The 18341-nt window shown below is 43.2% G+C and overlaps 1 protein-coding gene across 5 annotated transcripts in view; it reads left to right on the forward strand.

Moving 5' to 3' along the window:
- Positions 1-18341, forward strand: part of ILDR2 (immunoglobulin like domain containing receptor 2) — a 70317-nt gene that overhangs the window by 28349 nt on the left and 23627 nt on the right. Inside the window, exons 4-7 of one of the 5 annotated variants that reach the window (XM_082360879.1) lie at positions 5726-5782; positions 8504-8650; positions 9763-9939; positions 18075-18188. In XM_082360879.1, the coding sequence (XP_082217005.1) occupies positions 5726-5782; positions 8504-8650; positions 9763-9939; positions 18075-18188 (495 nt within the window). The remainder of the gene's footprint in view (positions 1-5725; positions 5783-8503; positions 8651-9762; positions 9940-18074; positions 18189-18341) is intronic. The other 4 variants (XM_082360880.1, XM_082360878.1, XM_082360881.1 and 1 more) reach the window with 4 other exon arrangements.

An 18341-nucleotide genomic window follows, 5' to 3' on the forward strand; every position in this document is an offset into this window, starting at 1 on the left:
CATATTGTATCGCTCTGTAATGGCTGCCTTGAAAATAACCTAGGCTCGTGGCTTTCAGCTTGTAGGGGTGGGATGAGGTGGTGCTTCAATCCCCTGAGATGGCAAGATGGCATTTGCGGATATTCCAGTGAGTAGAGGACGTTCCTGGCGTTGAGCCCTGAGTGCAGGGGTGCTAAACATTCTCCAGTACATAGAATAGTGCTGAATGAATGAATGGTTCCTTCATATGCTCGTTAAGAGTCCATCTGAGCTGGATAAAAGGCACGAACGTGAGCAGTAAATCAGAAGTCCAGCCAGAAGCCCAGCATAGAAAACAATGGGGATTTACTACTGGGAAGAGTTCAAGGTCCTGACGGGTGAGGTGCCGCCTCATGCCACGCTGTTGGGGATGCAGAGGGGTTTCCATCCTGCTAGTGGAGGCACGTGTAAAGGAATCACGGCAGCTGAGAGACAAGTGCTCTCATGATGCCGGGAGCATGGAGGAGGACGCAGCCTCTCAGGGCAGTATTCTTACACGGCTCTGTCGGAACATATTTCAGAGTCTTGTACCCTGTGTGTGGTAAGAATTTGAGTGAAGCAGAAGATTGAGAAGTTCGTTAGCTGGTTATCTTAGTAAAGAAGGTTAAGTACATCCTGCATTGAGGGCCTGACTGGCCAAGAAAAGGGTATCAGAACCTTGGGGAAATGTCACCGGGACATGGTTTGTTGTGAAATATGTGAAGATAATGCCATGGGTAGGAGAGGAGTGGGAAACCAGGCAAGGACTGTGTCTCTGGGGGAAGACCTCAGGACTGGGGGAACCTGATGTCAAAAATGCAAAAAGAAAAAAAAAAGCTAATGAAAACAGGGGACTTGGCAGGAAGAAAGTCCTTTGACCTTGGTAAGTCATGTGACCCAGAAGCAGAGAAGTAAAGCTGAGTTCTTAGCCTCACGCTGCTGGACAAGCTGCATGGGCGAGCCTGAGGCTTTCAAGCATAGGGATCGAGTCTTGTTCCTCTCTGCCTCTCCACCAGGCACAATATACATTTCTTTGTTGAATGAATGAATTGGAGACATTCCAGAAGTGAGCTTGTTCTCAGGAATATGTACCAAGAGTTCAGTTGGGGATAACTTCAAGGTGTCAGTGGCAGAAAACAGCTGAAATAGGGAATTATATAGGTAAAATCTGTAAGTTGTTTTATTCAAAGTAATTGTTTCTGCCCTCGTCATTCAACCCAAAATACATGAATGTTTTGGGCTATGATGTTTGTGACGGTATGGAATGATACTGACACTTGCATGTGTGTGTGTACAAACTAGTAGTATGCCTGATTCATTTGGTCTATTCATGTGGAAATTTCTTAAAAGTAATGGATTCTGCAAGGTTTGGGGAAAACTGTTTGAAGTGCTTACATGAAAACTATTTTCTACTCATAGTTTGAGCTGGGGTTTGAAAAGAGTAAATGTGGCTTTCTATTTGCTGGGTCTGTTTTCCAGCCTTTTCTTAGACATTAAAGTGACTTGTAATTGCTACTCTAACTGAATCCTGGAAGAATGACAGTGATTCACAAGTGCTGGTAAAGTGCTGCTGAAATCTGGAATGTATTTACTGCAATTGTTTGGACTCTCTAACATCAGACCTTCATTGGATGTGACAGAATAGAATAGAGTAGAATAGGAAGAAAAGTTAGAGCATTTCTAACTGGCAACAGCAGTTTTTAGGAATTGTTAAGCAAGAAGCTGGAAGCAAAATGACTTTTAGAAATATAGGATTCCAGCATAAATTCACTTTTTAAAATGCCTTTAGCTCGAGGAAAATATAGGTCATGGTATAAAAGCCAGAGAGCTTTGCTCTCTCTCTCCCTCTCTACTGTTGACATAACATAGTGGTATAATCTGCTATCCCCAAACTCCTACTATGTTCTGAATTCTGAAGACATTTAATTTTACCCATTTTACTGCCAAAGTCTGTCACCCACACCACCCTGGGGCTAACACTACACGGGTGCATTATGGGAAGGCTTCACCATCTTCTGAAGTGTCAGCTATTGGCCATTGCTTCAGGGAGAATGAGAAGCTTGATGTATGTCTTTCTGTTGGAGTGACAAGCTTTGTGAATCTCCTGTCCATGTTTCTTATTTTAACTTTTTCAATTACACGTGTAAAAAAAATCTAAAACATGAAAGCCCCTTCATTGTTCTTCCATGATGCCCATTCCAGTGCCCCAGAAATAGGGGCTAACAATTTGGTGTGTCATACTGTTGCTTTCAGATTTCAATTTGAACATAGCTGCCTAGAGCTTATATTCACTAACATTCTGTGTGCAGAAGTAGTGTCAGAACACCATCAAGGTGTTGTTCTAAACAGCATGTGTGGAAATCCAGCTTGTGTGTTTTATCCATCATAATTATATCTGTGTATATATACCCCACAGTGGTTGCAAGCACATGACCTCTGGGTTCTATACAGTCCCAAAACATATTGTATATGGCTTGTCCAGCGATTTTTAAAAATCTATGAATCAGTTGCCAACATTTGAAAATCAGGATATTTCATATAAAAATCTGGGGTCTGGCTAATCTTGAAAAATAGGAAGATTTGCAACCCTGAAGACACATTTCTGTGAGGCAACAATTGGCTAGAGGTGCGTAGAAGCAGCCCCTACAGACACAAGATGCCATTTGCCACACGCCCAGCTGCTCCCAGTTGTATTACATTTGACCAGCTGCACTTGTTTGCATTATCTACTGGTCCGTATAAACATATGGAATTGAGTTTGCAACTCTGATCACTGAGTATCAGATTTGAGAACTGAAAATGTTATGGATAGGGTGACCATATAAATAATTGTCCAAATTAGAACACTTTGGAATTAAAAGGGGTGCTATTAATAATTACACCAGGACAACAGGCATAAACCACGACTGTCCCAGACAAACCAAGATGTATGGTCTCCCTATTTATGGATCTCTTCATTCAACCGCCTCATTTGACTAATGAGAAAATTGAGTCCTAGAAAGAGGAAGTAATCTGTCCATAGTGGTCACCAAGTAAACTAATGTCAAAGCTGCCTTCAGTACCCTGACTCCCAGTGCACTGCTTACTCCAATAGAATATGCTCTATATAATATGTGTGAGTACCATATCCTCCTTGAATGTATGGATTTTTTTATAGTTAATTATTATCACATAGCTAATTTCCTGTGAGAAATTGTATACAAATCGATAGCTTATATCATCAATAACATTTCTCTTATGAATGTAATTAATGATTTGGGCTACAGCACATATAAGGATGTTTAAAACAGTGGTAGGCTTGAGAACTAGAAAGTAAACACAATAAAAGCTTCTCATTTTACTACATACAATAAGATATATTTAGAAGTACTAATTGTCCATATTAAAAAAAACACCATTAAGTAAGCATCTGATAACTGCCTTGCTAAAAGCACAGTATATTGACTTCTTTTTTTTTTAATATTGACTTCTTGATCATTGGCTGTTGGCTGTAATTAATACTAATTATGCCTTTAAGAGATGTCCAAGATCCCAAATTCCCAAATCCTTGACCACTTGTCTCTTGCCTTGTTGAGCTTCCAAGAGATATTTGTACAGAGGACATTCCATGTGAGACCAATGCATGCTCTTAATCACTTGCTTGGACTTTGGCCCCAAATCCCTGTCAGGTCGCCTATCCTAGGGAACTGGACTAGACCACGTGTGAGCCTTGGGGAACCTCCTAGCCTTTCATGTTGGCTTAGGCCAAAGGCTAGCCCATCTCTCTTTCAAGATGCCCTTTTCCAATGACCTACTTGGCTCCCACTTGTCTTTGCAAGAGACCTTGCAAGCACCAAACCACTCTTACCATGTCAGCTGCACAAGATAGAAGACAGAAAGAAGGAAACTCTTCTTGCCAAAACCTAAAACAGAGCTAATTTCAGGACTTCCCTGGCGGTCCAGTGGTTAAGACTACCACCTTCTACTGCAGGGGGCACGGGTGTGATTCCTGGTTGGGAAACTAAGATCCCACATGCTGCATGGCGTGGCCAAAAATATAACTAAATACAAAATAAAACAGAGTTAACCTAGTGGCCCACTCCATGCCTTCTTTTCCTTGGAATGTACTCTAGTACTGATTAACTTTTCAAATGTGGGACCATTACCCAGGCAGGAAACATGACTGGGACACATTTTACCACACTGGCCTTGTATAGTTGAGAAGAGCCAAGAAAAATAAAGTGAGCAAAGAGCCCTTTTACCTGACTCCTTAACACCTTGCCCCTGCTGCAGCATCCTCTCCTAGTGCCTTGGAAGAACTTTTTCTTTGACTTTTGGCAGAGCTGCTTTTCTATGGGGTGATTTGATAGAGGAGAGGATCAGTGACCAACTATGACCTTTAGACTCAAAATATAAACCACACACATGGGTAACTTTTTCTCTAATGCACCTCAACAAACTTCAATAGGAAAAGTTGTTTTCTAATGAACCAAAGAGACCAGACCCCTAGAGGTGTGTTTTCTAATAGTGATGTGTGGCTACAGAGCCTTTGAAGTATTAATATTTTGGCTACATTGGTACAAGTAAAAATATTATGAAGGTAATTTCATCTTTTTTAAAAAAAAAACTTTTAATGTGATTACTAGAAAAGCTAAAATTACTGGTCGCTCACATTACATTTCTACTGGACAGAGCTGTTCTAGAAGCATATGTCATGCCCATAAGTGAAGTAAGATTCAGTTGTAGGCTTAGGAACCATAGTGACCTTTTGCCATCACAAGCCTCAAAGGAGGCAAGTTTGCTAGTTGTTTCCTAGTGCAACTTGTTTCTTAGCAGGGCTGCACTGTGATAGAGAGAACCTGGTACAGGGCAGAAGTCCTATTACAGCCTTTATATTTACCTGGATATGAGAACATGGTGGAAGCATTCAGCACTTCTTTCTGTATAAACCAGGCTAGTTTTTAAAAGGACTAACCTCCTCCCCAAACTCTTCCAGTGTGTTGTTTCCTGCATAGCTCTTTGCTTCTCAGAGCCCCGAGGGGCACCTGTTCTGACACCAGCCCTTAAGCTTCTGTGCCATATCACGCAGAAGGCACTTGGGTCCATACCACGCCAGCTGTGGGTGCCATATGGAAAAGCCGTACCATATACATATGTACAGAGTATTTCTGAAGCCAGAAGGAGTGTCGAAGAGTGTATAACTGATCTAGCTTTATCATTTCCTTGCCTTTGAAAACTTTAATCATTGAAATATCTTTAGGCTATAAATAGAATCATGTAGGGAGATAATTCTGAGTTAAAACCAAATATGTACTTTTGTTTTTATATGGACATGGGACTGTGTATGGATGTATGAAAATGTAGGTTGAACGTTTGGATACAGACGGGTTTGACTTTCCAATAATATACGTGGAGTAGGATGTATAAATGAATGGAGATGGTATATGTCAGTCTGCTCAAGCAGGGTTTTTCACATTTGAAGCAGAGATTTCCTCCTTCTATAACAGTTGGAGAGAAATTTCTGTTTCTGCTTCTGCCTGGTTTAGGTGCAGAGTTCTTAGATGGCTGCCAAAGATCGATGGAGAAGGTCATTCTCTTGACTGAGCCCAGCCCAGTGATGTGCGTGTCATGACACAGACAGCATGGATCAATGGCCCCATGTAGGGATGGTGCTGGCTGGAGCTAGGCTTCAGGCTGTGTTTTTCCTTTGGAGTAACCTCTTTACTTCTTTTCCTTCCACTTCTTTTAGGCAGGACAGGGCTGCTTGCTGATCTCTTGCCCAGTTTTGCTGTGGAGATTATGCCAGGTATTCAGTCATTTAACTCTGTATTTGCTTAATTTGCTATCCCTCCACCTGTCTTGCCTCTGCATTAGTTACTAATTGCTCCTTTAATTTATTTGTACATTTGTCTATATATGTCTGTGGTATTTTCCAGGATGAATTAAGCCCATTGGAAGAGCCTTCAAATTGTATTTCTTCTGTTACTAGGCCCTAAAAGAATAATGGTAATTAAAAATAGGCTGAGATGGGGACCCAGTCCTTCAGTGTCAGGTATGCAGGCCTTTTCGCAATCTCAGTATCTCAGCTGCACCCAGATAGCTATAAGTATCCTTAACGGAGTGGTTATTAATCTGCATTCCTTATTCCCTAAGTTTTATGTTTACCCATTCATTAGTGTACAGCCATGTTACTCTGAATTGCCTTTTATAACTTTATCAAAACATTTTTTCAAACCTTATGAAAGCTATGCACCCCTCCTCCCTTGAAAAGTACACATTTAGAGATCTACATTGCTTTGTATACAATGTCAGGGGCTTCTTGGCCCCCTAAGTTGCTGGGGTCCATGGATCCTATGTCAAGGACACCTGCACCAAGTGTACACCTCTGTCTTTTTATGTAGCTTCTGTTGAACATACCAGCTAGACAAGCCAACATCAGTTTGATGCTGCACTGTAGCCCATCGTGGAAGGAGGATTAGAGAGAAACAAGAATGAACTATGGGAGAGGACATATCCAAAGGCAGGGAATAGGAAAGGATACGATTCAGCCTTGCTTTGGAGAGCTTCTGCCAAAGGATTAAGAGCTGCTTAATAATTGAGAGCAAAAGAGAGAAACAAAATAATCCTGGCGATTGGTTTTGACTTGATTCAGGTTTTAAGAAGCATCCAGAGTCTTCACAGTTGAGCTTCACTAATTATTCTTCCGTGAATTCTCCTGATCCTTTCCCATTAGCTGGCCAACCCAAAGACAGACATTCTTTTTACTGATGTTGATCCCAAGGACGCAAACAGATATTTCTTTGTGATCCGCCTTATCCAGAGTTCCATCAATTTGTACGCATTTGCTCATCACAAAAAAAACAATGTTACACTGCATTGCTTCACACTAGATGTTATATCCTGCAGTCCCAAGGAAAAGTTACTGTATTTTTCATATCTGGTCCTGGTCGCCTGAATTTCTCTCCCTTTTGACTGCAAGAATCCTTTCATGGATAACATTCTTTGTTTCTCCAAGGTAACCTGCCAGTCTTTTATCCTTGACTGCCTGACCCGAGTTGTAGCCACCATACCACACAGCTCATCTCATCCTCAGGGCCCGTATCTATCTCAGGCCGCATTGTGTTATTATGTTAGTGCTAAGGCACAGGCCAAAGCCCTCAACTATCTACTGTCCTCAGCAAGAATGCTCTCCACAACATTCTAGCTGGGCACAAGGCCTTCTCACTTCCCTCCTGAATAGAGAGTGACCTGGTTATTTTGAATGTGTTTCTGATGGGTGAGTGAGGAGGACCATTCAGGAAACGTAAGTTGTTTGTTTTCTCTCTGAGGAAATCATGTCCTAAACAAAGGTCAAATAACTTCATCATTATCACAAAACCCTTTATATAACCAAAATATCATATTCTCAAGCTCCAACTGAATGTTCCATTTCACCGAAGGAATATTTAATAACTAAAATTCAAACAAAACAATGTGTACTTGAAGCTGATTGCAAAGGGATTTTTGGGAGATGGTTTTCAATCAAAATGAATTGCTTTAATCTTTTGCTTTGAAAGGAAATCATGGCTCATTCCAGTCTGTCCCAGGCCCCCAGTGGGACATTGGATCCTATAGCCAAGTCCCAAAAGCATGACATCAGGTCACTCCAGGGCCACAGTCATTTTTATCTAAGCCAAATGGATTTGTTTCCTTTCTCTTAATCTCTTGGATGGGCAAATGAATTAAATTCACGTTCAGCCTCTGGCAGAGCTGTGAAAATAGCAGACGTTAACAAACACGGTCAGATATACACGTGAGAGCCTTCCCAGCCACCACGGTCCTGAGCCACTTTAGTCCGTGGCTATGCTGGCTGTGTAGCGTGGTCAGCTGGAGTGTGATCAAACCATTCTTGGGGAACGGGGACAGTTTCTTCTCTTCGGAGCCTGTGTCTCTAGTTTTCTTTAGCAAAGGGTTTTGATCTCAGCCCTGATGCTGAGTACAGGAAAGATGTTAAGAGGCAGTCAGTAGGGAAAGCAGATGAATACACAAGGGACCTGGACCACCTAAATATGTTCTGATTTAGACCATATAGACATAGAGAACTTTTTCTCAGGACTTACACTTTTAGGGACAAGATTAACTTGGCTACAAAAGATACGAATTCACAGAACCCACCACTTTATAGCTCAGCAAGCAAAGTTCCCCTCTACCTAGCCAGGAATCTCTGCTCTTGTCCCATACTTGTTCTGACACTACAGTTGGTAAGGTGAGCCCTTTCTCCAGGAAGGGGCCCTAAAACTCCCCCATCACTTGGTACTGGTCGTTAATGTGTGCTCAGTATGACCCCGGTAACCTTCCTTGCTCTCCACGCCCCAGCCCTGGGAGGGTCTGCACCTCTCACTCTCAGAGTTCCTCCGTAGTTTGGGGGCTCTGTGCCCTGTTACGAGATACTGTCTTCCCCCAGGTCCCTCCCACTCACTCGTCTCCCAGGGAGACACTGATGAGAGGGTGCCGCCTCGAGTGTGGGTTTCTCTGTGCGTCCTTCCAGAGTGGGTGTTTGTTGGCCTGGTGATCCTGGGAGTCTTCCTCTTCTTCGTCCTGGTGGGGATCTGCTGGTGCCAGTGCTGCCCTCACAGCTGCTGTTGCTACATCCGCTGCCCCTGTTGCCCAGATTCCTGCTGCTGCCCGCAGGCCTGTGAGTAAAGTGATGAGCGTGGAGACGCAGAGTGACCAAAAGAAATGTCACCTTTCCATCAGACAGTTATGTGCCCTGAGCGCCTTCTCCACCCCAAAAGCGATCGTTCCAGACTCTCCTCTGCTGGGAGCCCCCGGCTTCCTGAGATGACCATTCTTGTTTGCCTTCTCACCTACAGGCACCTCTCCATGCTTCTGATTTACACCTATCACCCCTGCATTTGGTATCCTCACTGACACTATTGCTGAAAAGAAGGGCAGGTTCAGGATGGTGAGGTTGCGGGGTAAGGCTTTTGCCCTCTCCTCGGGCATCCAAACTAGAGGAAACCTTCTCTGGTCATGCCTTGTGCGTGCAGAGAACTCCTCTTGTTTACCAACAGCGTGTGCAAACCACAGCCTTTGGGTCCCATCCAGACACAGATGAGTTGTATTTACTCCTATGACAAAATGGTCCACAAAGGAACTAGTCCTCCTTTGGGGATTCACAATTTTACCTCCCTGGCCAAGCCCATATAGGCAGTAAGTTTGGCACCCTGCCATAAACGTCTTGCAGGAGAGAGACACCATGTGTATCTTTCGTATCCTTAGGAACACAGCAGTTTCCGCGCGAGGAGTCAGAGTGTTTGCTCTGCTTTTGGGCTCACAGAGCGGGGCCGTGTGTCAGCACATAGCTGGCTTTGCCTCTCTAGAAGAGGTTAGGAGCCTCCTGGAAGCAGCCCTGGGCAGCCCCAGTGCTAGGCCTCCTCCAGAGGGGCTGAGGCAGCCTGCAGCAACGTGGCTCAGAGTGGGCTGCTGCTGTCACAGGGGAGGCTGCTGTGACAGCTCCCAGCACTGCTTAATTACGCAGTTGCCAGGTACTACTAAACACTGTAATTCCTTATGTCATCGCTGGAGGAGTCCAAGAGAGTGGGGGAGAGGGGTTCCAATGAATCAATTCAGGACTAGTAGAACACACACACACACACACACACACACACACACACACACACACACACGCCCGCGCCCGTGCATACATCCAGGAGCTCCCTCAAGCACACCCTCAGGAATTTTTGGTGTGAGGGTTGTGGAGGGTGGGATGATGTAATCTCTCTTGCTCTTCATCTCCCTCCACAGTGTATGAAGCAGGGAAAGCAGCAAAGGCCGGGTACCCTCCCTCTGTCTCCGGTGTCCCCGGCCCTTACTCCATCCCCTCTGTCCCCTTGGGAGGAGCCCCCGCATCTGGCGTGCTGATGGACAAGCCGCATCCACCTCCCCTGGCACCAAGTGACTCCACTGGAGGAAGCCACAGTGGTAAATCTAGTTCCCGACTGCCCTGCCCCATGCTCCTGTCCGGCTTCCACTCTGGTTCCTTGCTGATGAGAACCATCAGTTCGGTGATGCTTCTTTGGACAATGATTATCTCCATTCTGGGAATGGGAGCCTGCCAGCTGTATCAGATATCTCCTGGAATGCATGCCAGGCTTTCCAAGGGCTGCAGGACATAGCTGCCCCTTGCTTTCTTCCCAGGCTCCTCAATAACTAAAATTATAAGAAAAAGAGGCAAGGTGTACCCCTTGCATGTTGAGCATTCAATTAATAAATAGTTATCTCTTCCCTACCTGGCGCTCAGGACTCTACCAGGTACTATGAGGAACACTCAGAAGTGTAGGACAAGGTTTGTCTAACAAGCAGTGTGGCCCAGCCAGGGAAAGAAAATGGACCTTTAGTGGGACAATTAGATGCTAAAGCATATGGTACTGGGAGTTCAAAGGAGAAAGAGCTGGGATGGTTACAAAGTCTTCAGGGAAGAGGGGAGATTAGAGCTGGGCCTAGAGGAATGAGAAGCATTAGGAAAGCAGAGACACACACAGGCCAGCAGGGTGGAAGCCCAGAGCTAAGAGAACACAGTGTGTGTATTTGACAGTGTCTAGCTTGTCTGTCTGACTGGAAGACAGTGGAAGAATATGGTGGAGCCAGATTAGGGAGGGCCTTGAAACCCCTCCCAGAAGAGCTGGGGCTTGGTGCCATAGTAGATGAGAGCCACTGCAGGCAGGTTCCTGAGTGGAGAGGTGATGTGTTGACAAAGCGAGTGGTAAGTAGGCGAGAGTAGAATCAGAGACCTTGAGGTGAGGTGTGATTGAAGTGGGACATGTGAGTGTCTGGATTATGATGGAGACAACGGGCATTGAAATGAGTGGATGAATCTGAGAGATGCTTTGAAAGAGCAAGCAGTTAGATGTTAGGAGGCTTCAAAATGAGCCCAGTTGTCTAGTGGTGCATATCCTAGACAGAAATGAGATAACTGGTAAGGAGAGTTTATTTGGATGAAGATTAGCCCCACTGAGGGCATGATGAATTCGAGGTTATAGGCAGGGGTAGAGGAGTATAGAGGCATTAAAATGTAGCTTTCCTGGAGGCATCTGAACAGGACTACAGAGTAGTAAAGGTTAGAACTGTGTATGTAGTATGTTTAGGAGGTGATTTTTAAATCCCTAGGTGTGAATGAGCCACTAGGGTTGATGAAACAGACATTTCTCCCCTGGAGGTATCTGGATGGCCTTCAGTGGGGAGCAAGGACGAATGTCTAGTCCATTTAATGAACTGTCAATGCTCCACCCTGGAAGGACTGGATATCCTCAGTGAGTAATTGGTATTTGTGTTTTTTCTCTCTCAGGAACTATTAGCAGAATTCTGACGTCTGAGATTGGGAATGAGTCACAGACTGAGAAGTAAAAGTTAATGATCAAGGACACACAGGGTATTAGAGAGATAAAGACAATACAGTCCATTTCCCCGAAGGATGGAGTGGGCAAAAGAGGCATTAATAGGACTTGTCTCATGCTCTGTTTGCAGCTTGCCTTTTGCCCCCAATCTTCTGTCTCCTTCCTTCCCATCAGAACCCTTTCTCTCTTACTTTTTATTGAATGGATTCTCATAATAAAATGACTCTTATTCATAGAATGGCAAATACTTCTTCTCTCCTGTTTTCAACCTGTTTCCAGTTCCTGCTTTTGCATGCAGTTCAGTCATTTTGGCTCCATCCTGCCATACTAACCAACTGCAATTAGAAGTGGCTTAAAGAATAGAAAAAAAAATATTATTTCACATAGCAGGAAATTCCAAGGTAAGGTGGTTCTGGGGTTGGTTAATGGAACAGTTCAGGTGGCATCACTGAAGGACCTAGTTCTTTCCATCTTTTGTTCTGGCATCCTGAGTGCATCCTCTGTCCTCCCGGGCTGACTCCCCTCCAGATTCCATGATGACTGCCACAGTCCCAGATATTAAATGCATGCAGAGATGGAAAAGTTATGCTCCTTCCTTGTGCTCCTTTTCTCAAGAGTGAGGAAAACTTTTCCAGAAGCCTCTTCCCCTTCCAGCAGACTTCTCCATGTAGTTTTATTGGCAAGAATTGTGTCCTGTCTCCATTCTTAAACCAGATTGGCTTGGACCAACCAAGACTCATCTCTTAGGCCAAAACACCTATTCACCTTGGAAATGAACAAAGTCAGGATTCTGTTAGCAGGGGAAAAGGGGAGAATGCACAACCAGTGTTGGCCAAGCTAGTCTGGCTCATGTGATCATTTTCTGGCTCATTGAGTCAGGAGTGAGTTCTTCATGATCCTCACTGGGCACATTTCTGTACTCATGGTCCCATGGCCAGAAGTACTGATGGCATTTGGCTATTTCTCCTTTAAGAAAAATGGTTTAAGCCACTGTTCCATGTAGATTGTTCTTTAAAGAATGTTAGAAGTGTTAAGAAATGCTGATTTATAAAGATGTAAATTTAGCCTATTTTTTATTTTTATGCTACTTCAATTTTAGGGTAATCATCTAGCAACAGTAATTTTTCAGATTACATTTGTACACAATACTCTTTTGAACACTCTGTGTAGTTGAAAAGGCATCTTTGATGAGCTATGTATAGTATAGCCAGTTAGTTACCGAATGGGCAAGAGATAAGAGGCACGCTGATTCCTTCTCCCATTCTTCATAGCAGCTACCTGCTATGTTTGTTTGTTACCTCTGTTACAAAAAAAGATGACTGTCTCCTCCTGTCCTGCTCTGAAGCCATCCCCATCAGCTTTGTCAAGGTTCTCTCTCTACTGAATCTCCATACCCCACCCCATTCCCACCTCACGTCTCCAGCCTTTCCTTCTTTAGCGACTCCTTCCTATCAGCATTCAAAACACACTCGTATCTCTCCCATTAAAATACAACAATTTGCAAAAACCCTACATTCCTCTGATGCTACTTCCCTATCCACTTTATCCTCTTCACAGCCAAACTCCCTGATAGAGTTTTGAATCTTTAATGTCTCCATTTCCTCTCCTCAACTAACTTCTGTCTTGCTATTGCTTTCACCACTCCAAAGACCAGCTCTTGCCAAGATCGCCTTATTGCTAACTCTAATGGATGCTTCTCAAAGCTTGCCCCCTTGACTTCTCAAAAGCACTTGCCACCCCTGACAACACACTCATATTTCTTTGCCCTCCTCAACACTGTACTTTGTAGTTTTTCCTACCGTTTTCACTGTATGCTGGCTGTTCTTTCTGTGCACATCCCCCAGATGTTGGTGTTCCTGTTTGTGCAAGGTCCTGTGCCTGGGAAATCTCGTCTAGTCCATGGCCTCAGTCATCATCTATATGCTGATGGCTGCCAGTCTTTATCTCCATCCTCTCTCCTGTTCCTCAGTCCCATATATCCACCTGCCTTCTGGACATATCCACCTTAATGTATTACAGGCATTTCCAGCTCAACCTCTATCTAGGAAATGGAATTAATCTGCTGTTTCTCAACCTCAAACCAACTCCTACATTTCTTATTTTCAGTGGATGGCACCGTTATCTACTTAGTAGCCCAAACCAGAAGCAGGGACTTGATCCTTATCTCTTCCTCTCCCTTACTTCTCTCATCCAGCTGGTCACCAAGTCCTTCAGATTGGACCTCAAAAGAACCTTGAATTGGTCCATCTCTACTCAACTATCCTAGTCGTTGCCACCATCATCTCCCACCTTGATTAATGCAATTATCTTTTCCCTTGAATCCATTTTATTTTCACATCTACCTGGTCTCCACTCATCCTTCTTGCAAAAGAATTGAATAGGCAAGTAGGGTTCTGAAATGTCATTTTTCAAACTAATAAGGATGTGTGTCTATATATATGCCTACTGTATGTATACAGAGAATATGCAAATTTTAAGCATCACTTCTCCCACAACTGAGCTGCTGTCACCCTGGGGGTGGAATCTGGCAGCTGTTCCATTATCCATAAACAGCCTTCTTTAGCTTATTAAGATAGGACAGGAAGAACAAGGCTATATCCATGGATATCTGCCTTACAGACTTCTTTTGCAAGTTTTACAAATTGGATTTGGCTTTAAAGGGGAAATTAGCTGAAAAATAGTTGAGCCTTAATTGGGTTAGAAGTATCACCTCAAATCTTTTACCAGTAAGAATTTTTGAAATTATAGTTTGGCATCAAAATGAATATCCCAATAGTCCCTCTCCAGTAAAAATCAAAGTTGGCAAGGCTAATAAATTAGAGGAGCTGAAGTATGAAAATCCACACCAACCAAAGGACTTGGACCAGACTGAACTTCAAAAGGGAAATAAATCATCCATCGACCCTAAACTGAAATATCACCAGGAAAAAAGTCATTTTCCAAAAAATGCTGGTCTTTGGCCAATAATGTAGGACATTTCTTATTAAAATATTGCCACACATCAGAGAGTTCTCTGATCTTCAGACAAATTACAGATAAAAATCGGCCTGACACCATTCTATTTATTTTCAAATCAAGAAAAATTTAATGAATGCATACCAATTTTCTCTCGAGTTTACAGTCCAGCAGAGTGGTTTCTGGGGGCTTGTGAATGGAAATAAAATGAGTGAAAAATAGAAAGGAGCATATGATAAGACTGTTCTCTAATGCCAGCTCAGAGAAGGAAAAGTCTCATCTGCTTGGAGGGATCAAGAACGGTTTTCTGTGCTCCTGAGCAGATACGTGACACAGAGCCAGGTGCTACCACGATGAGAGAATTAGTTATAGTGTGCCACCCATCTAATATACAGCTTTCAATTAAAAAAGGAAAACCAACACCTCTTAAAGGGAGAAGTGCCTAGCTTTTTAGCTACTGAAACCAAACGGATGATGCCTCTAAAGTCTAGACATCAATACTCTGCCTCTGTCCTTTTTGACAAAGTAGAGGGATTAAGATTTCTGAAGTCATGAGCTGGTGTGACTGAGAAATCAAAGCTGAAAGTAGTACAGTGGTGTCTCTTTATAATGCCAGTACTGAAAGGCGAAGCTGCCATTGTCATTTGAGGCTGTGAATAGTTACTGTAACTTTTCAGGGGCATGATAGCCTATGCATACATGATCAAATCTGTCTCATAATGAGGAGTGCAATTTGTTATAATGACACAGAAAGCAATCTAAGCGCCGGTCCAAGTTGCAGATAAGGGAGCAGTTTCCAGCTGTTGCTCAGGATGGCCGCCATCTCTCATTGCCAGGGGACAGCTGGTACATTGTTCCCTACAGCAATACTCTTCCCCCCTTTATCTCAGTATTACTGAATGTTTGCTATACAGTGCTTCACATATTAAGAACACCTAGATAAAGCCACAGCTGCAGGTAGAGTAGACCCTTCCCTAATGCCTGTAAACATGCTCATTTTCTTTACTAAAAAATAATCATCAATAAAATAAGAAAACTTACCTAAACCTTGCTGCTCCCTCAAGCTACCATTCAGGCCTTCCCCTTCCTGGTGAAAATTCTCCAACAAACCCATCACATGGCCTTTTCTGCCTTACTTTGTAATTCTTTGTGATATAGTTTTTATTCCTGATTTTCATTCATTCATTCATACAAACACATGTGTTTTGAGTGTCTGCAATGTGTCAGGTTCTATGCTAGGTGCTCAGGATGCAGAGATAAACAGAACTGGTCCTTGACCTCAGGAAGTTTACAATCTAGACAGGGAAACTACTGAAAATACTCTTTCTAAAGAAAGCATTAACCCTACCCCCAGCCCCAGGCTGGCACCAATTCAGCTCAAGCAAACATTTAAGTGCATACTATGTATAGAGCACCATCCTGGGCTTTACACTGAGCTAGAATGATAAGCATTCTTTTCCCTCAAGAATCTTTGGGAAGATTAGACATTTATACAAATCATTTGAAACCAATGAGAATATATTAAGGGCCATGATGGAAGTTCAAAGTAAATGATTTGTAAGTTAGGAGTCGGATAGAGAGAGAAGGGAGAGAACTTTTTCTAGCTAGAGAAAAAGAAAGCCTTTTGGATGAGGTGTCATTTGAGCTGCCCCTAATAATTACAGAGAACTCAAAGGGCTCCACTGATTTGGTCTTTGTTGTCTCCTTTCTTTTTTCTTTTTCTTTTTGGTTTATATATTTGTCTTTTCCCTATGAGATTATTTAAAAGGTGAAAAGTATTAGCTGTATCTTACAGACATGAAAACTGAGTCCTGGATAGGTCACCACTTATTTGAGGTCCCTCAGTAAATCTAGCGGTATGCCTACAAGATGCCCAGTTCCCCATGTCCCAGCCCTGTGTTTCATCCATCAGACATAACTGCCTCAGAACAGACATAGCAGTTCTGTGGGATAATTGCATTTTAAGTGAACTGTCTGTACTATGTAAACACCTCTGCAGAGATGGAAGAGTGTGTAGCTTGATAAATAAAATCATTTCTGCTAATAATTGCTTCTGCGTAGGGATTATGGATCTAACCTCCAGGAGAAGGTGTACTAAAAAGCGTGTGCTGAGATTAATTTTTTTTTTAAGTAATTCCACAATTGGAGCTGAATGTGGACTGCCCATCCTGTTCTCATATAGAAAACCAGTGCACCTGCAAATGGATGTGTGGGCGTCTTCCCAGACTTCAGTGCCAGGGCTGTGATTAGAGTCTGTGGAAGACGATATTTTAATCTTCCATGTACATGCTTGTGTGGGGGGCTCTGTCCACAGCCAGGGTAACATGACCAGAGTGCAGAAAGCAGGATTTTCTCTAGAGGTGCATGCAGTCATATGGTTTCTTTATGGTATTTGCCCTACTCTGGGAACAGAGAATATTGGAGGTGGGTCATTTGCTTCCATCCCACTGTGCAGTCCTGATAAGGTAGGCTGTAAGGTAGGACCGTGCCTCAGATGACACTGCCTATGGCACACCGAAGAGCATTTTCTACTCTGGGCTCTTCCTCTTTGTCTTCCTCTCCTATCTCTCCATACTGTCTCTGCTCCTAGACTCCAGAAAGGCAAGATGCCCAGTGTGGTTGGGCTTCAGTCAGACTACATGGTTCCAGTCCCAGAACTACCACTTATTCCTGAGCAAGTTATGAAACCTCTCTGAACCAAAGTGTCCTCAACCATGAAATGCGGCTACTAACAGTTAACTTCCTTATGTAGTTGTGAGGAATCAATGTCCATGTAGAGCATTTAGCACGGTACCTAGCACATTTCAGTGCCCAATTAAGTGTTGTCTATTACCCTTATTGTTCTGTCCCCATCCCATTCCTTTCACTCTTTCTTGTTTTCTCTTTCTCTTATCTGTGAAGATTGGACCTGCCCGTGTGTCTGATCACCCTTGGGGCTGGTATTGGACTCGACTGATGCTTAAGTGACATGGGGCTTCAACAGCCTTTGTCCCTGACAATATGAGTGATGGGAATGTAGGAGATGGTATTCTCTCTCATGCTTTAGTTTTGTTTTTTATTAAGCCCTGAAAATAACACCTGCCTGTAACCACATAGCAGCAGGTTGAATTCATCATGTCAAAAACATGGTAGTCCCTTTCCTAAGAGGAAAATACTAAAGAAATAATACTGGAACCATAATTAGTAATCCATGTATTTTGCATTTTATTTTGTACTAATGTGTATAAAGCCTATAATCTATTATTAGCTCTCATGCATCACCTAGTTATGGAATTTTTGCACAATCTCCCAAGCAACTAGAGGCTTTTAGGCCACCTGTGTCAAGGTCCCTGACGTTTGGGTATCTGTTTTAAAGCTACATGTGCTTCCACCAGGTGAAGTTATGATCCTCAGACTGTAGGGTGATCTGCGGCCCTAGTCTAGAAAGTGGTCTTTTTCTAGCGTGAGTGTACTCCCCCAAACTTTGAGAAGATGAGCTTTAAGTAGAGCTATAAGAGGTCAGGAGGTAGGAAGCAGAGGTTAACAAATGACTAAAAATATACTGTAATAGAATTTTGATGTTGACCTGCCGATCCTCCATTCTAATGGAACGATCTGATAAAGGGGATCTCGCGTATGGTTCCATATATAGAACTACAGGTTACTATTTCTGGGTGATTTCAAGAAGAGTTGTTATTAGTGGGACCCATGTTTTCTACTTAGTAAAATAAATGGAAGCTGCCTTCTCCTGATTATTTTCACCTCACCTTCTTGTCTATTTCTCAACAGTTCGCAAAGGTTACCGGATCCAAGCTGACAAAGAGAGAGACTCCATGAAGGTCCTATACTATGTCGAGAAGGAGCTGGCTCAGTTTGATCCAGCCAGAAGGATGAGAGGCAGATGTGAGCATCTGTTAGTTTTATGTGATCTGTGCATCGTGCTAAAGGGGATTTGGGGGTGACCATATGTGGGCAGGCCTGAGCTTTCAGGGTCAGAACTAGTAGGGGTTGCTGGTGATACCACCCTAAAGAAAGTAGCTTTGAGTACATAGAGGA

Source organism: Balaenoptera borealis (assembly GCF_965194805.1).
Source record: "Balaenoptera borealis genome assembly, chromosome: 1".
Taxonomy (NCBI): domain Eukaryota; kingdom Metazoa; phylum Chordata; class Mammalia; order Artiodactyla; family Balaenopteridae; genus Balaenoptera; species Balaenoptera borealis.